Source organism: Rhipicephalus sanguineus, chromosome 4 (genome assembly GCF_013339695.2).
Source record: "Rhipicephalus sanguineus isolate Rsan-2018 chromosome 4, BIME_Rsan_1.4, whole genome shotgun sequence".
NCBI lineage: Eukaryota > Metazoa > Arthropoda > Arachnida > Ixodida > Ixodidae > Rhipicephalus > Rhipicephalus sanguineus.
In genome coordinates, this window is record NC_051179.1 from 191,711,979 (window position 1) to 191,734,161 (window position 22,183).

Consider the following 22,183-nt stretch of genomic DNA (forward strand, 5'->3'; position numbering starts at 1 on the left):
TAGAGAAAGTAAGTAGGCTGAGTGATGCTTGGTAAGCTTCAAAAGTTTAGCGCTGATTCCGTCGGGACCTGGACTTGTTTTAAGCGGGAGGCGTTCTATTGCACACTGTACGCCGTGTGCTGTAACTATAATGGGTGCAAAAGGAAGTGTAATGTGAGGTTGAACGAGCGTAAGTGAACTATCCAGAGGTAGTTCGTCTGTAAATACCGCGGCAAAGTTATTGTTGAAAACATTGGCGCATTCAGCTACCGGTAATGCACTGCCATCGTCCCCTTGGAGCGTTGGCACAGAGTGATTATTTTTTGGATTTACGACTTTCCAAAATTTTTGAGGATCGTTTTTTAACATGTTAGGAAGCGTGAAGTTAAAGTACTCGAGTTTGGCGTCATGAATAGTTTTTTCTACCCGCACAGATATGGATTTGTAATTCTGCCAGTCAGAGGGCGTGTTTGTTTGTGACGCCTTCTTGTACGCCCTTTTTTTCTTGTTTAAACATCTCTTTACTTCTTGTGTGAACCAAGGATCGTCTTCTCGTGATTTTATGATACGTTTGGGCACGCAGGAGTCTTCTATCTCTTTTAACTTATCTCGAAATAGGCACCAGTTATGATTAGTCGAACGGTTCTCGAAGTTTTCTTGGAAGTCGATTGTAAATTCTTGCAGCATTTGGTTGATCTTCTGAGTTTCGGCTCGCGCGTAGTTAAGGATACATTTTTTTGTTCCTGTTTTGTCAGCACAAGGAAGTGAAAAAGAGCACTGCACTACTTTGTGGTCACTAATGGATTCTAGGACGTGCGATTTGGCAATATCGGGGTTGTTTGTGAATAAGAGGTCTAAAATGTGATTACCACGCGTGGGGTCGTGAACTAGTTGTGTGAGGTTATGATAGTGAAGTGAGTTAACAAAACCAAGGTATTCAGCACGGCAAGAGTGTGACCTACTCGATGTTGATGACCAGTCTAATGCAGGGTAATTGAAATCACCACCTATTATTAGGAGGCAGTCGGGAAACCTGTTTGTAACTAGCTCGAGTGCTTCGTTGAATAGTTCAGCGAAATCTGGACGGCAGTCCGGTGGCCGATAGCAGACCCCTAAAACGCACCGCAAATGACCGAACTTTAGTGAGACCCAGAGGGCCTCTAGGGGAGAGTCGACCGCAATGATGGACGGCTCATAGTACTCTTTCACAGCAATTAGCACACCACCACCTCTAGAGACAGTCCTATCTTTGCGGAAGATTACAAATGATGAGGGGAACGCAAGGTCACTACTATTGATATCATCAGAAAGCCATGTTTCAGTGCCAAGAATGATATCTGATGAAGTAGAATGAATGATCGCTTTCAATGAGTCAAGCTTTGGAAAGATGCTGCGAAAGTTGGCCAACAGCAGCGATACCGGGCTTTTATTAGACTGCGCGTTGAGAGTAGTAGCACGCTGTCATTTGGTTTGACGAATTTCGGCTTCCCCAATACGTATTACTTTGCCCGAGGCAGCATCATACCTGTAAATTCCGCTGCGCATGTGTAGCTTGTTAAAGTGCATAGAAAAGCGTTCATTTGGCTTCCGCTGGTCTTTCGCGAAGTCACGCAGTTTCTTTCGCGCAAGCTGGATGGCTGGGGAAAAATCTTCTTCTAACCAAACTTTCGGTTCGTCCAGGTTCTTCAGCTTGCTGGCGTTGCCCAGAGCAATCATCTTTGACTTGAAGTTCAAAAACTTCACAATTATGGGCCGTCTCGCCCCTTCTCGACGATGGCCTACACGGTGCGCACGTTCGATGTCCCCAGCCTCAATGCCGAGGTGCTTCCTAAAAAATTCTTTAACGATTCGCTCCGATTCGGCGTATCCCTCCAGCGCATCCTCGGGCAGACCTTTGATTATTAGATTATTTCTTCTCATTCGATTGTTCATGTCGTCTACTGCATCCCTAATTTCAGAATTGGTTCTTTCTATGTTAGTTTTGACTTCCTTCACGCAGTCAGCCACTGCATCGATGTTTTCAAACTTAGTACCGTTTTCTATGCTTTTTTCAAGAGCGAGAACACGGTCCTTCATGCTGCTGATTTCACTCTTGATCTCGTTCAGGGAGGCCGACCCACTAGGAGCCGCTGGAGAGCGCAACCGTTAAGCAGTACCAATTGCTTCGCCACAATATATATATATATATATATATATATATATATATATATATATATATATATATATATATATATACAGTGCATACGGTGCACGGCGCTTGCGGCCTGAATGTCCAACGAGACTGAATGTCTAATAGTGGACATTCAGTCTCGTTGGACATTTCGTCTCGTTGGACATTCCGTCTCGGTTGGACATTCAGTCTCGTTGGACATACAGTCTCGTTGGACATTCCGTCTCGATTGGACATTCAGTCTCGTTGGACATTCCGTCCCGGTCACAAATTTCACTTTTCCGTTTTCGTTCCACACATCCCAATGTTTGCTGTGAAAATTTTCCGAATGTGCGCTAACATTTGCGACGTGCGTGAAAATTCCTTTCGTCGTGATAGGACGTTCCGCTGAGACTGCGTATTACGTACGGCGCGTAATACTGCTCGATACCCAGTCTTGTACAAACTGTGACTGTGACTACTTTCCTTTCATATATATATATATATATATATATATATATATATATATATATATAGACAGAGAGAGAGTGAGAGAAAGCGCAAGGCCACGAGGGAATAAAATAAGGACACAAGAATCAAAAAAGAAGTATTTAAAAATAAGAAAAAAATACTTAAAGAACTCCCTTTTGCACCCGTTTGCTCGTGTTCATATAACTTGATGCCTTTTCAACAAATCGAGTTGAAAGTTTGCGCTTTTCATGTTTTTGTTATGTGCGTCCTCCCTAAAAATATGTACCTGTAAATTTAGCACAGTTTAACAATTATGCAAAACCAAATAGCCCGGTACCTCACCTTGTTGAGTAATCGATTATCTTTCAGTTTTTTCTCTGTAATCCGTTAGTTTTTTTTTTTAAGTAATTGTAATAGCTGACGCTCTTTCACTGTAATGCGTACAAGTCTGTTCCCGACCCAGTTATTTTTTTCACTTGAGCTTCACAGCACTAATATCGACGTCATTGGAAGAGTAATAGAAAAGCTCGTGTTCAGGCCGGTTCTGAAAAGTTCTCAAATGGTTTTAAACATGATAAAAACGGTTTTATTGTCGCCAACGATTACCTGTATGCTATGTGTTGTCATGAAAAATTATTCACGCGAAGCACTTCGCAAAAGGCGAGCAGGTTTGCCTACTTCGGCGATAAGCTTAGAAAAATTTAGCAGTTCGCAGCCGATGGCCTGATGCTCTCTTGACTGGCCCGGTGCAGCGGAGCTGTAGGTCACGGCTCATTGCACGTCACTCTAATGTGGTGTTACGTCACTAAAACTTTCGTTACGCTTCCTACACAGTGACGTCGGTGTCAGTCGCGCTAGCGATGGGTCTCGATCGCGAGAATGAGCATTTATACAGACTTTGGAAGTGAATTAAAATATATTCTAAACGTTTGCTGCGTGCAATACTTCGTGCTGAGCGTCCTTGCTTACAGAGAAAGCCTACAGCAGGCTTTTTATAGCCTCGAAATTTGGTGACACCACCTCTTTAACGGCATGGTCTTTCCTAGACCGGCCTGCAGTTCTCTTGTAGCCGAAATGCCATGACATGTTTCCATCAAGGTAGTCAAAACTAGAACTGATATCCCACACTCAGCATGCTTCATAATCATTTCGTGGTTCTGGCGCGTAAAACCCAAGAATTTAATTTTAAAGGAAAGTTTCCTCCCTAGCTTCTTCGACCCGCATTCTTTAAGAGGAAAGAAGAATTGTTCTAGGGGCTCGTAGAAAGCCAACAATCAAGCCAAGGAAAGCATAGGTACGTTATTTGTTGATGTTTTTTAACTGTAGTGTAACGAATATGACCTAAATTAAAAGGACTTTAATACCACGAAAAAGCATACTTTCTTTCAGTGGGATTCGAACCCACAACTTTCGCATTACGCGTCTGATGCTCTAACAATTAAGCTACGACGGAGGGCGCTCCCCCGTCCACTTTGTTGGGTATTTACGTGAGCTTGATTCCTGGGAGTGTTAGCAAGCGCAAATCGTCGCTGTAATTAAAAGGTTGCGGGTTCGGATCCCACCGATGGAAAGGGTCCTTATTTGTCTACTTGGATTGCTTTGAATATGGGTTATAATTATTACATTGCAGTTAAAAAAAGCCACAAGTAATGTCCCCAATGTTTTATTTGGCTTAATTGACTGTTGGTTTTCTAACAAATAAGCGAGCTCCTCAAACAATTCTTCTTTCGCACTTTCATAGCAAGGGCTTCGTCCTGCCTCGTGACGCTTTCTGGCAAAAATAGTGTTTCACACTCGCCGCCTTAGCTACGAGTGGCGCTGGTAACACTCTCAGGGACTAAACGCACATAAATACCGCACAAATTGGACGAGGGAGCGCCCTGTCTCGTAATCTTTTAAGGGGCTGTGATGTCCGATTTATGACAGAGATAAACAGGAACAGCATAGTATGCAAACAAACAAAATAAAGCAAAAAAGTAACATATTCAACATACGTATGAAAACTAAAAATACAAAATAGAAATAAAACTAACAAAACTTGAAAATATGATAAATGCAGTAAAGCGAATACGCAAACAAAAATACGACGCCCGACGCCACAGACAGTCAATATTTGCAAAACACACAAAAAAATGCGATCTTCCGTTAGGCTATCTTAACCCAATGAATCAGTTGTCTGAGAAGTTTCAAACGAGGGCACGTTTATCTCTTCTAAATTGGACATTCCGTCTCGTTGGACATTCAGTCTCGTTGGACATTCCGTCTCGGTTGTACATTCCGTCTCGTTAGACATTCCGTCTCGGTTGGACATTCGGTCTCGTTGGACATTCGGTCTCGTTGGACATTCCGTCTCGGTTGGACATTCCGTCTCGTTGGACATTCAGGCTCTGAATCGGTGCACGGCTGCTGATCCCAAGGTCGCGTGTTCGATCCCGACCGCGGCGGTCGCATTTCGATGGAGGCGAAATCCTAGAGGCCCGTGTACTGTGCGATATCAGTGCAGGTTAAGGAATACCATATGGTCCAAATTTCCGCAGCCTTTTACTACGGCGTCTCTCATAATCATATCGTGGTTTTGGGACGTAAAACCCCAGATATTGTTAATATTTAATATACTCAAATAAATTCATTCCCGCCAGCTGCTACGACTAGGCGCTGTCGAATTATCGGCGGGGAAATTCATGTTCTATTCCGTTCGAAACAAGCGACTGTCCGGTAAAGGTGAAAAAGGTTAGGTATTTTAAGGCATATTAAATGTAAAGCGCTGTTTAGTGCCTATGCGTCAATGACCTTGTGAAGTGACGTCCCATGATAGGCTGGCGATTATAGCGGATACTGATAATACATGGCCAAGAGGAAAGAGGCAGTGTCGGAAATAATTTGTGGTGTTCTTTTTTTTTTCTAAAAATGCCAAATCCAGGAACCCAAACTGGGCTAGGTTTCCCGAGAGCGTAAAGCTCGCCTCAATATGTTTCACTTTTAAAACAATCGTAATCAAAATGGGGCAATTCCTTATTGTAACGTGTACTTTAAAAGGCAGTTTCGAATAAAAAATGAGCCAAATCCTGCATCGGCGTAATTGATCTGGCACAGTTTGAATCAAACTGAGCCAGATGCATTAAATCATTGCGGCGTCAACAATCGTGACCAAAGCAACCAGTGTGGCCGCATCCAGTCTCTTTCATTTGTGTCGTAGTTGCCTTTTAATCGTTCTTTCGTTCCACAATTAGATTTTCTTGAGCGAGCTGATACTTACTGAGGGACACGAAGTTGCAGGGCGAAACTCGATTAGAAAGAGGCCCACTTTCCTGCCTTTTGGTGCGTGCTTTCGAGTTTCGCGCTACAGAATCATGTCCTCCAAGATGTTATATTTGATATAGAAGGCAATGAAGTGAAGATATTGGGCACCGATGTATTACTTGACGGACAAGAAGTGATCCGATCCCATCTGCGTGTTGTGGCCAAAGTTTGTGTGGTTGCTGCTAAATTTTAGGGGCGAAGCTCCTTAAGCCGTGGGTCGTGCGTCCTCGATGTATGTAGTAGCCACGTCTTGTTTAGTTCGTGGAGTGTCCGCTGGATGGCGGTACTTGTATATGATGAAAACACGGCTCAAGGCCGGCTAGATAACTGAGGACGACGAAGTGGGAACCTCGAGCAGCAAACACGATTTCTCTGAGGAAGACGACGCTCGGGTCTTCGGGTCTTCGGACGTGTTCAAGGCCGGCTAGATAATTGAGGACGACGAAGTGGGAAGCTCGAGCAGCAACCACGATGGTCTGAGGAATACGACGCTCGGGCCTTCGGTTCTTCGGACTTCCACGCCTGATGCTCACCACCCCTTCACGAAGCGGTTCTGCCAGTCCGATGCCGCAACCCGTTCCTGCAGTGGATACTCCTGTCCACCGCTACAGTCGCCGACTGCGAGGCCTTAGTCCCGACGCCATCCCTCTGGAACTTCTCCAGCCAAGCCCTACATCAGGAGAAATGGCCACCGCCGGCGCTTCACAGGTGACCGTTGAGCAGCCGATGCGAGATGCGAGATGTTATAAAACTATACTTGTAGTATGATGAAATATGATGAAAAGATGTCATGTTATGAAAATATGAGTGATGTCATATATGGCACCTGCCATTGGACGCCTGCGAGCATAAAAGGTTGATGCAACACATGGCAATCAGATATGGACTCAGATGCATATCGTTTGACCACCCGAAACCAACCACCATCAGGGGAACTAGCATCGATGTAGTGTTTGCCAACTTCAAGGTGACACCCATACAAGAACCGCTTTCCCTGCATTTAACCGATCACAAAGCGGTGATAATGAAGGGACCACGGAAACCAACAATAAAAGTTTGATGTTTAACATTTCTCACGTGTTTACTTTAGTGGGGCGAATTACTCGTATTCACGGTTTACCGTTGTGCCCTCCGGAGCTTCGCCCCACTCATCATCATTCACCCCGTGGATATGCTGTAATTGTTTTGTCTTGCTCAGTGCTTCTGTAGTGCTCTTGCCGATCAGTGAGTGCTTTTTGCGCTTGTAAGAAAGATCAAACATGCTGTTTTCCTCACATCGACCAGGGGCTTTCCTCTGGTGCGCTTCTCTTCCGCCGCAGGAGATACCAGTGGCCCTGTTCCTGCGTAATGACATCTCTTCCGTTTCTGTGGCCCTCGTCTCAACCAGTGATGGTACCATACGGATGAAGAATCCGAAAGTAATCCAAGCGGAGCTGCGAGCCGCCACAGCTCACTTTCAGACCATCCCAGAGGTCCGCCAGTTCGGCAGGGGAGGTATCTTCTGCCTACTAAAGAGTTTTATGTTCGCTTCCAATCCGGTGAGCGCATTCATCCCACCTCACTTCGCATGCGTGAAAGGTCTTGTGCGTGGTGTTGACGTCAACATGACTCCGTCGGAGGTATTTGAGATGTTTGCAGAGGCTGGTGCAATTTCAGTGTTATTGATAAGGCTAAAATCCTTACCGAGTCGGCGATTGTAACTATTGCCGGGTCGAATCGACCAACGCAAATTAAGACGTGGCCTCTTATCTAACGCGTTGAACGGCTTTCGCCTCGACCTCTGCAGTGTGTAAAATGCTAGCGCTATGGCCACACGATGAAAGGATGCAGGTCTGCTCTCAGATGACGTATGTGTAGCGAGCCTCACAACGCAAGTGACTGCCAAAGCAAAGAAGAAAAATGTCTCTGTGATCACGCACACAGTGCGGACAATCCCAATTGCTCTGCAAAGGCAAGAGAAATCCGCATTCTCGAAATTGTAGGTCGTAGACGTTGCTCCCGAAAAGAGGCCTTAGCTGAAATTCACAACAAAAGTCAGGGCTACGCCGGTGTAGCAGCCCGTAATACACTAATGGAAGCGTTTTTTTTCCAATCCATAGCGGACGTGGTTGAAGGAGCAATGGAAAAGGCTATGGAGCGCCTTGCTGCAAACATTTGTGAGTCTATGTCACAAATTTTAGCCAACCAGTTGACTCGTACATTTCGAACGCCTGTGGATGATGGGATAACTTCACAAACTGCAGAGCTTCCACAACCACTGAATGAAACACAATCTGCAATCACGCCGTCGTATGCTGACCATGCAGGACCTTCTCTAGTTGGCAACAACTGCCAAAATAATGATAATAATGATGAAACACAGGAGTCTGATGACATGGACTTGGACCCTAAATCGCTAAAACGTTCTAGACCCCCTCTATCGAAAAAAACAGGCTCACGGAAACATTCAGAAAACAAAAAAATACCTGAAGGACAAGGAAAGCCTTTCTAAGGTAGATTTCTTAAAAGAATCTATTTTAGACGAGGCGGTCTCGAAATCAATTCTTTCGAAAAAAATAGAGTCATTCAAAATTCTCGACTGGAACTGTCGATCTGTTCACTCGTCAATATGAGATTTAATATATTTGTCTTCTAAATTTACACGAGTAATAATAACATTGCTGGAGACATGGCTCTCCGTCCATAAATTATTTCATTTAAACAGTTACCGATCTTTTAGGCTAGACCGTCCATCGAGAGGTGGAGGTTTAGCATTTTTTATCTCAAACAGAATTTGTATAAACGCGAAACTCTCGTACAGCATGTGTCTCCTGATTGTGAAATGTTCGCAACAGACATTACATTACCAGGTTGCCAACCTTTCTCCTTACTTAATGTGTACTTTCGTAAGGGTGCCCAAGACACAAGACAGTTGGATATTGCAGTCAGATCTTGGTGCAAGGGAAACATTTACTCAGGGATTTTAACTCCCATCACACGTGTTGGGGTTTTAAAACTGATAAGTATTGCAAACGATTGTGGGAGTGGTCAACAGACAATAATCTTTTGTGCCTAAACGACAGAACTCCCACATTTATTCGCAATCGGTGCCGATCGGCCTTAGATCTAAGTTTCGTAAGTTCGACTATTTCTAGCTCCTCCTGAACAGCGCTGGACTGTGCCACAAACAGTGATCACTTTCCTATAACTTTCGAGATTTCTTGCCCGATAACCCCACCTTCTTCTCAAGTTCGAGTCTTTGTGAATTATAATAGGTTGAAAAATATCCTCAAATAGGCATTATCTTCTCACTCTCAAGAGAGTAACGATTCCAAAGCGATGAAATTAAACGCGGTTAATAAAACAGCCTATAAACAAGCTGAATTTACTGTCCGATCTGCCAACAGAGCGCCTTCTAGTCCTTGGTGGAATACAGAATGCACACGAGATCACCGTCGACGCAAGGCAGCTTGGAAGCAGCTCATTCATAATCAGTCCCCTAAAAATTGGTCTGATTATAAATTCATTGCAGCTAGTTTTAAACGCACCGTTGCCCAAGCAAAAGAGGAATACGATCGCAGACACTACGAGTCCCTCTCGAACTCTAAAACTAAAAAAAGCACTGTTTAGATACATGAGAACAAGGAAAATACTGCCGTCTCCAGTTAATTCCGATTACGAACTTCTATCGTCAGCGGAAATGACTACTGCTCTTGAATTAATCGCGAAAGGATTGGAGAGTAGATTGACATCGACTACATCAAATAATTGGCAAAAGTTTACAATCACGACTGATTTTGATAAAGTTACAATGTCCGAACTATCCCATGTGATTAAGCAGTTACCCTTTTCAGCTCCCGGTCCTAATGAAATTAGAGTGCAAATGATCCAAATTTTATTCAAGATATCTCCTAGTGAAATTCTTAATGTTATAAATTATTCTTTAAATTATGCCTGGATTCCTTATGATTGGTAACTAGCGAATATAATTCGGATACCTAAGAAACAGGGATCAGGTTTTCCCCTATATCATTGACTTCAAACATGGTGAAACTCATAGTCTCATCATCTCATGGTCCTGCATGGCAGAATAACTATTTGGATGGAACATAAGTCAATATTAAAACCACAGCAAATTGGCTTTACATCCCATTGTTCAATCTGGTGTGCGCATGCAGACTTAGCGAGCCGTATACAACTTGCCAGAAAAAGAAGACAATACGCTGCACTTGGGACACTTGACATTGCTAAAGCATACGACAGCGTTGAGCATTTCATTTTACTTAACATGCTACAGATCTTAAATTTTCCACAATATATGACGGCGCGATTAGCAGAATTTCTAAAATCAAGGGAATTTTATTGTGTCAAGGATGGGTGCTCTTCATCTAAATGCAAACAGAGTCGCCGACTTCCCAAAGGAGCGGTTCTATCTCCACTTTTATTTACTATACCTATGCGTTCCATACCAACCTGTCAGGATATCTGTGTTTATGTGTATGCAGACGATATAGCATTTTTTCCAGCCGACAGTGATATTTACGTTCTACAGCATAAATTACGAACCTACATGAATATGCTCGAAATATGGCTTCTGTCAATCTCAATGGCTTTAAATGTAAACAAGAGTGCTCTCCTGGTGTTTCCTATGGCAGGTTCGATTTCGCTCTCTATTGCATATAAACAGGAACCTATTCCGCAAGTAGACTTTCTCAAATATTTGGGTGTTTTATACAATGAAAAACTTAACTGGAATCCACATATCGAGTACATAGCAGCTAAGGCGCAACGGGCTTTGGGCTTATTGCGCAGAATGACCAATCGCAAATTTTGTTTACGTAGGGACACCATGATAATAGTATGTGGTATATAAGATGTATCTGCGTCCATATTAGAATTTGGATGTGTGTTGTTCTCGGGCGGACCAGCTTACAAAACTAAGCCGTTGATTATATTGGAGCAGGAAGCTCTGCGCTTGTGTATGGGGCTCCCTGGGTTTGCAGCAGTTACTGTTATGTATCAGGAAGCGCGTCTGCCTTCATTGCTCTGTCGATTCCTCGTTTTAACAGTACAGACATTTCTACAAATTTATAACCTGCCGGTGAGAAGAGCGGAATATATTTTTATCAGTGACCCAGATTCCTTCTTTCTCGCTCATTGGCCACGTTTTCACACGCCACAGATAATCTTCGTTCAAAAGAAACTAGAAATTATAAATGTCAACATCAGAGAGATAATTGTAACCAATTGCTCAAATCAGTTTCTTATGATAGATTACGATGAGATTTTTCCTCGAAAATCTAAATTTTAATCCCACAAATTCTTAGAGAACGGGTTAGAGGATTTTCTGATACATCCACAAACGCGAAACATAATAGCCACTGATGCTTCCGTGAACAAAGAATGGGCAGGCGTAGAAATTGTCTTCCAGTCGCTTGGCTGGTCATTCGCTGTGAGGTTACCCGATTTTACTCCGGTTTTCGAAGCTGAGCTCATGGCCGTCATCATGGCACTGCGAAAACTCCCAACAGACGAGATCAGGGCGGTTATAATAACTGATTCGCTCCCCGTATGCACAGCTCTTACAGCTTCACATAACTCTCCCGCCCTCAAGACGTTTATTTTGTTTATTTATTTATCAAATACTGCGGGCACGTAGTCCAAGCAGGAAGGGCAGTAAAATGATACAACAGTGAACACGTTTGGAAAAAAGTTGTAAAGAACAAAGGAAACAAAAACAATATTACGGAAATAGAGTCAATATGTCCGGCAAAACGCTATAAAACAAATCAATAATAATGAGGATTATGATGTTGATTCGATTATACAATTCCATTCTGTTATAGTACGAGGCGAAAAAGAATTCCTAAATATGTTCGTTCTCGCGGAGTAAGGTGTTAATGCATCTTGTCTATGGTGACGTGTGGGTCTGGTTAATAGGGGTGATAGATATAGAGATGAGTCTAGTGGTGAATTTTTCATGTAAAGCCGTTTAAGAAATTCCACTCTCTTTTTTTGTCTTCTCATCTCGAGTGGTTCAATATGGTTAGTTTTCATAAGTTCTGTGGGTGAATCCAATCTTGAGAATTTGTTAAATATAAATCTAACTGCCTTTCGCTGCACTCTCACGAGGTTATTGATATTAGTTTTAGTATACGGATCCCAAACAATACATACATACTCCAGTTTAGTTCCGATTAAGTGTTATAGCATATAAATTTTACATGGGAAGGGCTTTTTTAAGTTTGTGCCTCAAGAGGCATAATTTTCTGAAGGCCGATGTGCAAGTGTTACTAATGTGGTCATTCCAAGTTAACATGTTGTTAAAGGTGACTCCTAGATACTTATATTGCGTTACTTCGTGCAGAGGGGATGAACTTAATTTATACGTATGAAGCAAAGGTGATTTCTTGTGAGTCATTCGCATTAGTACGCTTTTGTCTGTGTTTAGTGTCATTTTCCAGCACATGCACCATTCAAGAAAAATATTTAAACTACCACATAAACTAATTTGGTCATTGACAAAATTAATATCTTTTAAAAGCACGCAATCATCAGCGAATAATCGAATCTGCACACCACCTTCAACCATGTTAACAATGTCGTTAATATATATAATAAAAAGAAGAGGGCCGAGGACACTGCCCTGCGGCACACCCGATGTGACTGGAAGGCAGCCCGATTTTGCACCATTCCTCTCTACGAATTGATTCCGGTTAGACAAATACGCAGCAACCCAAGAAATAAACATTCCCGGAATTCCTGCACGTTTAGGTTTCAGAATTTATCGTGTGGGACAGCATCAAAGGCTTTCCGGAAGTCTAGAAAAATTATGTCGATTTGTCCATTTTTGTCAAGAGTTGATGCAAAAGAATGAACAAATGTGATCAGCTGTGTGACAGTCGAATGCCCTCTTCTAATTCCATGCTGACAATTACTTAAAACAGAATGCTGATCTAAATATGTAGTTATGCTTTTTGCAATAATTTGTTCAATAAGTTTGCAGCATGAAGACGTTAAAGAAATAGGGCTGTAATTTTCTACGAGAAGACGGTCTCCCTTCTTATGAATTGGTGCAATGCGGGCTGTCCTCCAGTCACTCGGTGATTCTGACAACAACAGTGACGTACGAAATATTATAACAATAAACTTTGATAAAGTTACCGCATATCTACGAAGAAACAAATTCGGGATATTGTCAGGTCCAACAGAACATTTGGGTTTGAGATTTAGCAGCATATTAAGTACACCCGGCTCCGATATTAAATTTACATCAGAAAATTGCGGCACTGCACAGTTGTGTGAGCAATTACCAGAATTAGAAAAAACGCTCTGAAAAAACGTATTAAAGTGATTGGCAGGATTTATGTTTTCAGTGACCATCTGTCCATTCACTGTCATTTGTGATATTGGTTTTTTTCTTCTCGGCAATGTAATTCCAAAACATACTTGGGTCACTTTTAATGAAATTTGGCAGAGATGAGTTAAAGTAATAGTCTTTCGAACTATGCACCGCAAGTGCAAGCTCGCCTTGCAATTCGGATATCAAGTTTGACTGCGCATGGACCTCCTTTAATCGCTTAATTTTGCGCTTAATATGAATAATGTTACGATTGATCCATGGCGTCGATCTTTAGTTCCATCTCAGCTGAAGCACCGGAAAATTATTGTGGGTCCCAGGTCACTGTGGCTTAAAATTAAATGAAATGGCCGATGCGTTAGCGCGCGCATCGCTAGATCTCCCACCAATCCAGGTTCTTCCATTGGCAGAATGTTTCACCGCAATCAGGTACAGAAAATTGACAATTCACACTGATAGTTTCGAATCAATAACAACGTGGACGGAATACAAACATGTAAACTTCCCATGGAAGTCTCATTGGAGCCAATCTAGAGTATTTGAAGTTACGATCACCAGATTTCGATGCCGTGTCCCCCATTAAACTTATATTTACACGGAGCTGGTCTGACGATGTCACCCATATGTCAATTCTGCGGAGAATGAGAAAATATTGCACATTTCTTTTTGTCATGTCGCAGATATTCACTAATTAGATCACTACTGCTCATTACTCCGCTTTCAAAAATAGGCTTAATCTTAACTGAAGAAATTGTACCAAGCTTCGGAGCCTCACGGTTGGGATACTGCCATAGGGATGCCTTCGATGCCGTGTGTAATTTCATGCAAACCACTAAACGTGTACCATTTTAATCTTGCCTTCAAAAATACTCGTTATTAAAATGCGGTTAAATATATCTAATCTCATGAAAATTCTTCCGATCAGGTTAATACGGCTGTGTGGAATACGAGCTCAATAGCATAATTTTTGAAATCTTAATTTGATGCATTAATTATTATCGCCATTTCTTCTCTTCCTTTTTTTAACCATTTAACATTCTTCGAAGAAGATTTTAAGTTTCAACTACGCATTCTTGGCCCATCCCTCAGAGTTGCTACGTGCCATAAAACAGAAGGAAAAACAAACAAAAAAACAAACGGTGCGACGTAAAACGAGCTGAAAAGAAGAGCTGAAGAATTTTTTAAGGCCTTCAATGGATTCCAAAAACGAGAAAACGCTACCGAGAGTTCAGAATTATACGCCTTTTGACTGGAAGAAGAAATCGCTCTACGAGACTTGTCACCACCGTTACGCTCATGCGACAAGGGATGGCACCGACGGGTGCACATGGATGCTGTTAGTTTTGACGCAAAATACTGCCATATCGTGCACGCTGCAGTGACTTCGTGCAGCATTTATGCATGAGCTTGCTGGTTGCGTTACGAGGTGAGCAGTCCCTATCGGCTTGGTCATTTATTTACTTAAGAAACAGGGCGTATTATCCCCTACATTTCCAGACTGCTGTTTGAAAGCCGAGAGCTGAACCACTACCAGCACCACTTGAAAGCCCTACTAGCACGCTACGTTGTTATATTGCTGTCATGTTATCTTCTAACGTTGGGTGATGTCCTCCTGGAATCACGTTGGAACGAAGTTGCCAGTAGACATTGTCAGTACGTTAAGGAGACATTGAGCCACATATTTTCCTCAATCGAGCAATATTGTCTACATGCTGTGTGAATATTACCAACGTGTGCACAGGAATTCGATCGCAGCGCCGATCGCTGCGATCTGCGCTGACTAACACTCCTAGGTTTAAATGCACATATATACCCTATAAAGTGGACGGGGGGATGACCGCCGCCGTAGCTCAGAGGTAGAGAATCGAACGCGTTATTCGAAGGTCACAGGTTCGGTCCCTGCCGGCGGCAAGTTATCTTTTCGTCCACTTTACTTTCTTTACATTTATATCCCAATTATTACAAATAACATCTCCTATAATTACCTTGGCATTATTGTCTGTTAGTTATCATTAATATTGGGTCTGAACGAGCGTGAAACTTATGTTTAGGTGTAAGAAGACATAGGATGCTGCTACCGATGACTTAGCTTTACTTTCAGATGTCGTCTGACTAGCATGGTCTGTGCACAGGAATGCACACTGCAAGTTAGATGTGGCAGCATAAATTATGCTAACGTAGATACTGTTTCGAATTATTTACTCTGATCATAAAACAAAAGGGCGAAAATTCCAAGCATCAACAAGTGATGAACTATTGCTCTCTGATTTAGCCATGCATGTGAAAACGATGCATTGCCTTCAGACACCTTTGAGTAACTTCTTTTGCACTTCACCTCATCGCAACCTATGGCAAATATAAAACCGCATGTGGCATTCAAAAATATGGTACGGCAGGCATATAAACGTAGCCATCGGTTAATTTGCTTCATGGGAACCAATGCTAAACTTTACTTCATGAGCCATTACCGCAACACTTGAGCCGACATATTAGCTTTTATGATTCTGAGGCCGACCGTTTACGAAGAACATTGAGGGACTTAAAACCTACCTCGATCTGTACACGTTCAGCGACTCGCCTTCGTATTTGGCGATCAACCATAGCACTGAGCGCATTCTTCAGCCTTGATCGTTTCGTTTTAAACATCTATCAAAACAACGCGAGCACTCAGCACACCACGACAGAAGCACTCGAACTGCGGGCGATTTTCCCGCTCATTTCTTCGCTTGCATGGCATCGGTTGCCGATTCGCCTTCAACAATAGAAGTACCGCGCATGAAAGTGCTCTACTTACCGGTGCTCCAGACGACGATGCACCAAAGGCAGGCGAAAACAGAGCCGCAAACAAGCTGCGCCGGCAACTTCCAGCGCCAAGGAGATAACTACTGGCCGCTAGAGCGGTCAGAGCCCAAACGCAGCCATAAGCTCCGCGAGCCAGCGCAGTTCGTGGATAATAGCTGAAAACGCGTGCCCCGGCTTTCTCATTGCGCCACGTGGGACCAAACCTGGCAGGGTTTTGGAAGATAATGCGCTTCATCTTATTCTTATTCGTAAATCTCGAGTTCACGTCCCAAGAAAACGGGCGCGCGCAAGCAACCGAAGGCGGTATACTCCGCGTAGTGATACACCTGCTCAGGAATCATCGCCGTTCTGGTGACTGCGGCCCCGCTAAACAGCGTCGGGTGAACAGCTGGAAAGTTCTCCGGTAGTAATGCGTTGAGTTGTGCACGCCTTCAATCATTTGGGGATCTAAACAATGTGAATAGGCTGAAGTGACGCTGTGAAATCTTTATCTTTGCATGTTTGTGCTGCAACAACTCTTTTCAATTATGACCTGCTTACGAAAGTTTTTGATGATTTGTTAAATTCTTTTGATGGAAAGGGGACGACACCTAACACATCACTGATAACTTTGTACTGTTCACACAAAACCCCATCACATTCATGCAACGTTGGTTAAATATTCGGTTGTCACATTCCAGCAACATCGCTGCTTTAACGTTCCGTCATTGCCTGAAAGTGCCCAATGTCGCTCAACACAGAACAACATTATCAACGTCCTTTGAACATTACAGCAATAGTATGTGCTACTAGGGAGGCTACATAATAAAAAAAGATAAGGTGTGGAAACACGAACACCAGAAAAGAGAACTACACAAACGCCGGGTTCCTAGTGCCCTTGTTTGCACGCCTTATCTTCTTTTATGATGAATCCTTACCAAATAGGTCCGTTTTCTGTCGTTTGTAAAGTGAGTTGCGACAATGGCAACTGGCTAGTTGCGTCGGCAAGCAACCTCCTCTTCTTCCTTCAGGATGGTTGATCAGAGATCCTTGAATGTCGCTGGAGCCAACGCTTCGAGATGTATCTTCGTGGAGGCAGCAACTGCCTTCCTTAGCAGCGTGCTTGTGTACGCTCTGCTCACACTAACCGTTCAACGACTTCTCATCACCCTCCATCTGTCCCCAAACTGCATTTTCGTTTGGATTTCACGACGGTTGTAGCATAACATAGAAGAACCGACTGTTGGGCGAGTTGGTAATGCATTATGAGGAAAACGGCGCGAAAAAACGTAGACAAAGGAAAAAGCGGACGACACAAGCAAATGTGTCGCCGCTTCTTCATTTGTTTACGTTTTTGGCGCAGTTTTCCACATATTGTAGCATAAGCAGGATTATCCCAAGTAGGAGGCTGCCACATACGTACGATACGACTGCTCCTTTTGCGACGTTCTAAAGTGCGCATCAGCTTCATAAGATAAATAATGCACCAATAACAGCCAGCAATATTTCATATCTATTTGCAACAATGCTTGATGGTGGAAAGGTGCATTTACTAAGAACAGATATCGACTCTTTGCGATTATTAGAGAGAAATTCTAAATCTTTCCCTCTGATACATAGTAAATGTATCAGTGCATACGACACCTTGTGGTTCCTGTCAGTGTTTTTGACTGGGCTTAGTGAAAGAGAGATGGCGACAAAGTAGGTGCAAAAGACGAACGCTCATTTCGCTGCCCTGCACTGGGAGGAAGTAAGGGGAGGCGAGTTTACCAACAAGCCGTGTTGTAGGTTGGTCTACGTGGGAAGTACCACTAGTCTTGAAATACCTTTAAAGATTACGTTTTTTTTATCATCAATGCCCTTGCGTGAAAGCACAATTCTCGACAAATTAAAACGACTTTTAGTTTCTTACCTCTACATGCTTTCGACATAATCAGCTAGTAGTGGAAGAAAGCACAATCAGACCGGCGAAACAAAAGTAAACACGACATTCACGGACGCCATCAGCTACCTCTTGCCAACAGCATGCCAATACAACATTACCGTATGTAGTGGATAAACCTCTCTTCAGTTTCATGAACCGTAGTCGCGTGTGCTCTCACCGTACTGCTCTCGACTCTCGAGTTGGCTACAGATGCTGGCCACCAGTGGTGCCAGGTAAGGACCCAGCAGCACACACACACCCGTAACGTCGTAGGCGCCCATGGACTGTTGAATAGACAAGCCAGCGATGGCAGCCATGTCGACGGCTTCACGAAGAACCAGCTCCTTTTCCACGTAGACATTGATCGCCGATGCCAACCTTTAAAGATGTAGGAGCACAGTAAGTTATCAGACATCCCACAAGAGAAGGTTTTTAAAACAAGCCATTTATATTAGATATGGTGTTTTACGTCAGGACAGGGATATGACTCAACAGGCACTTCGCAATTAAATAAATAATTTTGACTACCTGTCGTATTTACCGGAGCATGCAGGGTGCCCCAGATAACTCTGGCCCACGCTTTAAGAACATCATAAATGTTGACACTCTCCGCCCGCCGCGACGGACAGCGCGGCAAGGTTGTGTTCGCGCCGGCCACACCTCGGGGTTAGGGAAGGCGGAGGGCACTGGTCTACGGTGTGGGGGCCCGGCGCGACGAGGCGGAGGTGCGCCTCGTCGCGCACCTCCGCCTCGTTTTTTTAAGGCGAAAGCCCTAGACGCCGTACCAAACCCGAAAATTGACCGGCGTCCCGCGTATGCAGCGTCAACACGAGTGATGCCAAAAATCATCATCACGCGATGACGTCATCATACGACGTCATCGTCACAGATCGCCAATTTCATTTTGTGACGTCATCATGACCTCGCTGTGGCGTCACATAGCGTGAAGTTATCGCATGACATCATTCCTTGGTCAATGTTGGGGCGATTCCAGAGGCAGTGCAAAACAAGATGACGTGCAGAAAGGTTACAATGCATCCGATCCTGGAGGCATTGTAAAACCACGTTAGTTGCAGAAAGCTTTCGGAGGGGGGTGCGGGAGTTTCAATACGTTGACTCAGAAGAAAAGGAAGAGAGAGAAAAACGTCTCTGTTGACCTTTGAATGGACTAGGAGAGCTCGGGAGGCACCCCTAGTCCGGGGTCCACACTCTTATCCTGTAACGTTTACGACAACATAAAAAGACAGTAACTTATAATTTATAAGTTACATGGCTATCTCAACAATTTTATTTTTGAGTTTCCTTCATTTCCTTCTCCCATAGAGGTTACATTAAAAGTAGCGTGCCATTTTAAAAGCTAAAGCACCGCGATAAGCGTTGTAACCTTTAGATTCTAACTTATAAAAGCGCAATGATTGATCCGTCAGGGGGCCTACACTATGGAGTGGAAGTTTAATGATCAATGTGTCACATCGCGATGTGTCTTGTTCAAGGCTGGCTTTAGCAATTGAACAGGGGATAATGCATACACATAACGGGTCTTGATAGCACAAAAGCAAATCATAGAAGCAGCGATTTTACATTGCGGTATACTGAGACAAGAGATGGCGGGGTACGGATTAAAACTGGAGTTCAATAAAGTGAGCCGGCTTCCAAAGCACGTAATTTAAGAAGCGACATAAAATCGGCACAGACATCGGCAGAAGCACGAGAACGAAATGTCATCTTTTGTAGGTTAAATGTATTTGCTAAAAAATTCTTGAGTTGCTATTATATCTATTTTGCTTTTAAGCCACAGGATTAATTGATTCTCCCCCGTGAAGCTTCGTTAATAGCGGAGAAGATACGTGAGATGGTAAATGACGACACAAGTACTGTGAGCACACAACAACCAACAAAATTAAACTAACGATGCGATGGAAGAGCCATTCCGTAGCGCGAGAAAAATATTTTCCAAGACTCGCAATAGAACTTATCCGAATTTCCTTGTCTCGCCTAGTTTTTATTTATTTTTTCCCGTTAAACTAACTGGTCGTAAAGTGCAGCTAACGTCAGGGGACAGCGTAGCACCAAACACGCTTAACCATTATCAATTCGCCAACACGGGAGAAAAGGATTCCGCTAAGTTCACAAAACAGCATGCGACGGCCGCTCCAGTGATGGCGCATAGAGAGATGTGTTAGCTCTCGGTGAGTCGCAAATGTGGCGTCCTCCAGGCGCTGCTTCAATTTCATCGAACCAGGGACGGCGCCATCCCTCCTCATTGTTGCACAGCGTGAGGTGTATGCCGGGAAGAGAATTCGAATGCGAGGCGGTTGGTGCGGTGGTTGAAGCGTTCAAGTCGCGCTTCTGCTGCTCTTTGTTTCATCGATTTAACCAGGTTTCGCGCTCGCGCTTTGATGACGTCCGTGCTCTAATCGTCTTTTGTATGTGAGTAGCGTGTAAGTCGTGATACAGTAAGCAAAGACACTAGTAAACGTGCGCGATGCGCCGCAAATCAGCCACGAGGTATTGCAACAGGGACATGTTCAGTGCGCTGTGCGGCCGTTGCAACGAGCTGCATCGCTGATTATTCGCCTGTCTGAAACTGGCAATTATCGAGCGTACTGCATCCGTTGATTCGTTAGCCCAAGACAGCAGCAAATGTGATCCACAGGTAAGCAATATTCTCCCTTCAGTACGTTATTTGCTTGTGTATATGTGCTTATATCGCGCGTTTTCCTGAAAATCATGCTCATGCTTACGCTACTGTAAGAGATGGGTCGTGCCAGAAAAATAAATTATGTCATGCCTTTACGTAATGCATTTTCATCTGCACTATTTGATCTCCGTCGCTCGATTTCGTCTGTGTCACCATCGAAACTGGGCAGCTGAGAATGACATGTTATGCAATGAGCGATACGCTGTGCCTTAACAATTTTTCAGATAGCATGAATGCCAGCAATCGTGCAAAGTTGGAGTCCAAAGGGGGACATGGTCAGCGCGGTTGGTATGTCCTTCGATGTTCTTATTTCTTTGGCGATAAGAATTTGTTCTTTGGCAATAACTGATTTTTGTTCTTATTCTCCTATAGGGTGAAAACAACGTGTCATAGAAGAGACGAATCGGTATACATGTTATGTAACTGTCAAAGCCGGAATGTGTAAAGGTACGTAGACAGCACAAATGATTTTTTTTGTTTTTTTTTGCCATATTCAGTGCTTTGCGTTGAAACTGTTTACAGCATGCATCGCGCCCAAGGCATGCTGTGAGGATCTCCTATCAGGCAGCTTGGAAACTTCAAGACGCTGATATGCCTTACGTTCGGTGCAGCCAACGTTATGAACTGCCAAGTGGAATATACCCCCCGAGGAAAACAGTTAGGTACGAATACATTGCAGCTCCACGTGAAACGTTAAAGGGGTACTGACACCTTTTTTCGAAGGCGAGTTTACTCTGCTATACAAATCTCCTGTATGCAGAGACGTCTCTGAGCAAGTATGAAGCTCAGCAAATGCTGATAAGATAATTTGTTTCATATTGAAGTCAATTTTTCCATGTCGCACTTACTGACATCGATACTAGCTCGACGTCAGGTTACAGTACAAATTCTGGTGACTTCACGCAGCAGTCTGGCTAGTCGCGATGACGTTAGGTAACGAAACTTCCAAGATGGCCGCTTGTGTGACTATATATTGTGCGAGCACGTGACGAGAAGCTCATACCGCGCTTTGACGTCAGGGTACAGTAGGAACCGAAACTAGCTTTTAAAAACATACTGTAATTACTTTTTCAGGGCGCACTAGCGCTTAGCACTACCTTATCTAGGCCCTTGAGGGCCTGACCTTTTATTTGACGCAAAAAAACGAGAACTGAAAATATTCGTGTAAAAATGTTAATTTTAACATTTGTGTTTCTAATCACTTGGTGTCGTGTTTATGCTACTAAACTGTCACTTATATTATTGTGTTACTGGCTCTTGTGTTAAGGAGAAGTAAATTACAGAAGTAAATTATTTCTTGTTTTCCGATAAACGTATTGCACAAGATACTACATTTTCGGAGCGCTTATGTATTGGTCAAGTGACACCCCCTTTTTCTTTGGGAGGGTGGTTATTACGTGTCTCACATTGCATGTTATCGGCAGTTGTGTGCAACGGGGCAATAACCGTTGCGATAGTGTAAAGTAACGGTTCTCTCCTTATAGGATTCACTACCCAGTAAGGAGATTGCGGAATCAGCAACTGACATATTGTGACGTA

The 22,183-nt window shown here is 43.4% G+C and overlaps 1 protein-coding gene across 1 annotated transcript in view; it reads right to left on the bottom strand.

Annotated features, from left to right (window-relative positions):
* LOC119391942 (uncharacterized) overlaps positions 1-22,183 on the bottom strand; it is a 187,517-nt gene that overhangs the window by 57,394 nt on the left and 107,940 nt on the right. Inside the window, exon 6 of the mRNA XM_037659587.2 lies at positions 18,122-18,321. Coding sequence (XP_037515515.1) covers positions 18,122-18,321 — 200 coding nt within the window. The remainder of the gene's footprint in view (positions 1-18,121; positions 18,322-22,183) is intronic.